This window comes from Seriola lalandi, unplaced genomic scaffold, assembly GCF_002814215.2.
Source record: "Seriola lalandi dorsalis isolate HSWRI2012SDOR001 ecotype SW California unplaced genomic scaffold, Sedor1 jcf7180002054694, whole genome shotgun sequence".
Lineage (NCBI taxonomy): Eukaryota > Metazoa > Chordata > Actinopteri > Carangiformes > Carangidae > Seriola > Seriola lalandi.
This window is the reverse complement of record NW_019525247.1, coordinates 461,244-466,227: the sequence shown is the minus strand read 5'-3', so window position 1 is coordinate 466,227 and position 4,984 is coordinate 461,244. Positions and strand designations below refer to the sequence as shown.

At 43.0% G+C, this 4,984-nt stretch overlaps 1 protein-coding gene across 1 annotated transcript; it reads right to left on the bottom strand.

The window, feature by feature from the left end:
* Nucleotides 1-821: 821 nt before the first annotated feature.
* Nucleotides 822-3,709, bottom strand: sstr1b (somatostatin receptor 1b). Its single transcript, XM_023423827.2, has one exon. The coding sequence runs from the start codon at nt 2,650-2,652 to the stop codon at nt 1,546-1,548; it is 1,107 nt and encodes a 368-aa protein (XP_023279595.1). The 5' UTR covers nt 2,653-3,709; the 3' UTR covers nt 822-1,545.
* Between the last annotated feature and the right edge of the window lie 1,275 nt (nt 3,710-4,984).

Genomic DNA, 4,984 nt, shown 5'->3' with positions numbered 1-4,984 from the left:
AAATCAATTATTATTGTTTGTTAATGAAAAGTAAAACTTGCTGTGAAATTAAGCACAGTAACATCAATTCATCAACAGTTTTGAATTTAACTCTGTGTTATACAAATCTACACAACTACATATAAGATAGACAAAGTCAGTTACATTTAAAAGTTTGAGAGATTTGATCCGCTTGTGGTAAAATGTTTGATTTGTACATTATCATGTTGTGAAAAGTGCTATGATGAAAAACAGTAAGAACAAATAAGATGTTTAATTTAAGATACACATCCTGACTTCATATAATGTTCAACAGCACCACTTCAGGCCCAAACTTCCTCCCAGCTCTTTGTTTGCATTTTTTATTTTGTACATGAATGATACGTGTAATTTTTTCAAAATAAACAGCAAAATGATTTTGTTTGCGGACGACATACATTCATTTTTCTGTGGTAAGAATTTCAAAAACTTTTGGATTCTGTAGAAAAGAAATAAACATTTTTAAATAGTTGACTTGATTTTAACTTCATCATTGGTAATCATAACAAATTCACACAGAAAACTTAAAAGTAAATGATTTTTAAATTGAATGGATACATTTCATTAATTTGTGGGAGTGACAACATACGATGATAATAAATTAATTTTGGGAAACTACATAAATATAATGTCAACATCTATTGCAATACTGTAACTATACTTGAAAACCAGGCATAACAGCATAACAATAATAAACAAATTACTTAAACGTCCATATTTTCCTCTTCTCCTGTGTTTTATTTGAAGTGTTGATCCATAAGAAGATATATTGTGGTTTTAGGAACCAAAAACCATCTCAGTGTAGTTTTACATCTCCTCTCTCAGGCTTCTCTCTGGAGCTCTAGTAACAACAGGTCTGTGAGCCAATCAGAAGAGAGGAGGCTCTGAGTCTCTCTTTTCTGAGAGATCCAATAAAAATTTTAAGCAGATTTCAGGTAAACACTCAGAGAAACCATATCCTGCAAAGTTGGATGGCGGGCCCAGGTAAGTGGCTGAGAGCAGTGACTGCTTTGTTGTGACATCACAAAGTGACAGAAGTCCTGACGGCTGGTTTTAAGGCTCAGTTTCTGTATACAGGCTGGGTGCAAACAACACATGGACATCTACCTTTATACTATATGGACCTCTAACAACAATTAACAATCATTATGTATGACAGTATTAGTATAACATGGTCCTATTGTTGTACTGACTTTACCATGTCAGCCAGTATAATCAAGCAGTAATTACACCTCCCTCTTAATGTTTTGTATCTGAGGATTTAAGACGTTGAGTTGTATTTTTTGTTTGTGTAATTACTGATAGACCAAAATAAATTTCCATTTCAGTTTCAGTTTTGAAACACAATCTATGAACTTTAGAGTCTGTGTAGTTTTGTTGTGCTGTTGGGCAGTATAATGGAGTGAAGTGTATCTTTAAATAAAAAGTTAAATTATGACAAATGAACATGGGATTTTGTAATTAGGTTGAGAAACTCCTCCTCAGGTGATGGCAATTTCTTGTTTTAGGTCCTGCTCTGGTTTAATGTCACACCGTGGTCGTACGGGACGTGTATGTCCCATTGCGAAACACCATCTCAGAAGCCATGCAGTCCTTGGGAAAGTCCAGAGGGCTGCACGTCGCTTGTCTCTTCAAAGCTACAGCACAGTAATCCACCTGCTCCGCATCCAGCCCAGACTCTAGCCACCGGAAACAAACGATGCGCTGGAACGAACGCCGGAAGTTATCAGACACAAAGCCGTAGAGGATGGGATTGGCGCCGCTGTTGGCGTAGCTGAGGATGACAAACAGCTGAGTGACCATGGGGTCTGGGGGCCGGTGGAAAACGCTGACCAGCTGGACAATGTAGAAGGGCATCCAACAGAGGACGAACACCGCCACAACCAGAAGCACCATGCGGGTGATCTTCTTCTCCGAGCGCCGGCGTTGAAGCCAGCCGGCCTTCAGCCCCACTGCTCGCATCCTGGCCACCATGAGACAGTAGCACAGACAGATGGCGCCAACCGGCAGCAGGAATCCCAACAGGAAGGTATAGACCACGAACGCCTCTGACCAGGCCGCCTCAGGCCACAGGAAGTTACAGTCCACACCACCATCCTGCGCTGGGACAGTATCTGCAAAGATAATGATGGGCAGGATGACTATGAGCGACAGCCCCCACACGCAGACATTGACCACTTTGGCAACAGTGGGTCTGCGGTAGCGGGCGGCCTTGATAGGGTGGACCACTGCTATGTAACGGTCCACGCTCAGCACCGTCAGGCAGAAGATTGACGTAAACATGTTGATACCGTCCACGCTCAGCACCAAGCGACACATCAGGGACCCGAAGGGCCAGTGACGGACGGCTGCCGATGTGGCCAGGAAAGGAACGCTCAGCATGAACAACTCATCGGCGATGGCCAAGTTGAGGATGTAAATGTTAGTGGCTGTTTTCATCTTGGCGTATTTCAGAATGACATAGATGACCATGGCGTTGCCCGTTAGACCCACGCAGCAGACGAGGGCATAGATGGAGGGGATGATGATTTTACTGGCGTCCGGCTCCTGGTAGTAGTCCTCATAGTCCACGCTGGTGTTGTAGGGCAGGCCTGTGGGATAGGACCCATAGTCCAGGCTCCCATTGAAATCCATTGTCACTTTTGGTGAGCGTGAATGATGCTAACCCCTGAGGGCTGACAAACTCCACAGCAATGCCTCAAAAGGCGACTCCCTCCCCCTTAACCAACCAACGGACAATTTGCTCCCTAAAGGGGCTCCATGTCATTTCCACCTATTTTTTGATCAGTGATTGATTGTTGGGCACACCCATTCACAGCTCATTCACGTCTCTCTCTGGCTGCTGATTGGTCGGCTGCTGCTCTGTCCCGCCCACTGAACACTGTCATTGCAGAGAGCCACATCAGAGCTTCTTTACTGAGAAGGAGTTTTTTAGTTATTTTTTTAGGTTTTTACTGTTCTTTATGTTTATATTTTAACGTGGTGATTTGTAATAACAATAAAAAAAATTGTTTTGATTTCCTACATTTCTCATTGGTGTCAGATTATTTATTATATAATGGTGATGGACACTGTATGGAAGGGCCCCCTGCCAGTTTTTCACCTAGGGCCCCACAGACTCTAGAAACGCCACAGCAAGCTACTTGACCCACAGCTTGCCTGGACGTAATGTTCAGTCTCTGACGTCCTTGTGTTTTCTGTAACAATCCACAGACAGATGTATGTTATGTGTGTTTAGTTACCGTCATCCAAGAAAGAAGCAACTGTCCATTGTTCCGTCTTCTCACCGTCCATATGTCCTTAATTTTCCTGGGTCTCTTGTCTCATTGTAAAGTCCAGACAATCGTGACCATTCTTTTACTTGTTTTGCAACAATTTCTCTCAAGGCTCCTGCTGTACACTCTGATTTACCGGATTCTCGACCATCATGTACCATCCCAGTTTCATTGCTTATTAAGTATAACTCCCAGTGCCCGTCTGTTGGTGGTATGAGTGCAGAGTCCTGATCCAAAGCAGGGTGCGACCTCTCCACTCCATCTGTTGATTCCAGCAGGTCAAATGACGCTGAGCGTGTATTTAAAGGTGGCGTTGTTCTGCTCTTGGAGTCATGTCGTGTCTTTGATGGAGTGTGGTTCCTTCAGAAGCCTCTCCTCAGGACACATGATGCTCCTGTTCTCTGTGACCTGAATAATAGCAGCCTGTGGAAGAAACAAAGAGCTGTCACTTAGTTTGCCTCCGACAGACACCGAGCATAACATCAAAGTACACGAGTCACACGGAAGAGGAGCTGTCACCGTGTCAGGTTTCCTCATGAATTCAGAAGCCTGAAGACATTTCTGTAAGTGATTTGGGGCTTTGCAGTAAATATTTACATAAAACTCACTGTACATCAGTTATAAAACATGTTCCTCACTAACTCTCGCTGTCTGTATGTGTTATTCCACGGGCTCTCCGCAGCAGCACTGATTACCCGTAGGCCATTTGTGATAATTAGGAGGAACAGGCTCAGAGTGTGGTGAATAGCCCTGGAAACCCATGGTTAACCCACACAGATGATTTGTCTTGTGTAAATGGTCGGAGCGCCTGCTGGGACTGTGGATGTAAACACACTGACTGACATCTTCATTCTTATTAATACTTCATATAACATCCAGCACAGATTAGTCAAACTACAACCTAATGCCACACTCATGTCAGATAGAGGAGACGGGAAAGATTCCCATGTTTATGACCTGCAGGTCATAAGGAAGAGGAAGGATGTACAATATACTTCAATATAAATAAGAACAATTAGAGAGACTAGATTGTCGGTAAAAGCAATACACAAAGGTAAGCAGTCTAAGGTTCCAGTGACTCCCTATTGATGAATCACTGATTATTTTAAAGTTATATTTTGGGCATTTTTGCCTTTATTCGGATAGTTACAGTGAGAGAGACAGGAAAGTCGGAAAGAGAGAGAAAGGGGATGACAGGTTTGACTGGAACCCCGGCCGCTGTGTGTAGGACTAAGCCTTTTCGGTCCAGGGCACCCTGAATCCCTGAGTTATAAAGGTAAACTGCTTTCTTCAGTGTTTCTACTAGTTTTAATCCCCTGGTGTGTTTGTTATGGAGAGGAGGACACCTCTGTGGATGATTCAGCTGCTGGTAAAAACCTGCTGAACGTCTGCTTCATAAGTTATCAGAGAAACAATCAGAACAAAGGTTAGAATCAATCTCAGCTCCAGCTCTTCCCTGAGTCTCTGTCCTCCGTACAGCGTCGCTCGAACACAGACTTTAAATGTCAAACTGCTTCATTCTGTGTTTTTAATGGTTAGAATGAGCAGGTCTGTTTGATTTCCTGAACCACTGACACTGAAGGAACGCTGTCTTTTGTTATTGTTTTGATTGAGAGAAACCTAGAGTCTGAAGTTACAGACTGTGTGTTTAAGAAGTGATTTCAAAGTTACTGAGTAAGTTTTATCTGTTG

Excerpts from the sequence above, each read along its gene's own strand:
- sstr1b (XM_023423827.2), bottom strand. The coding sequence starts at position 2,652 with ATGGATTTCAATGGGAGCCTGGACTATGGGTCCTATCCCACAGGCCTG.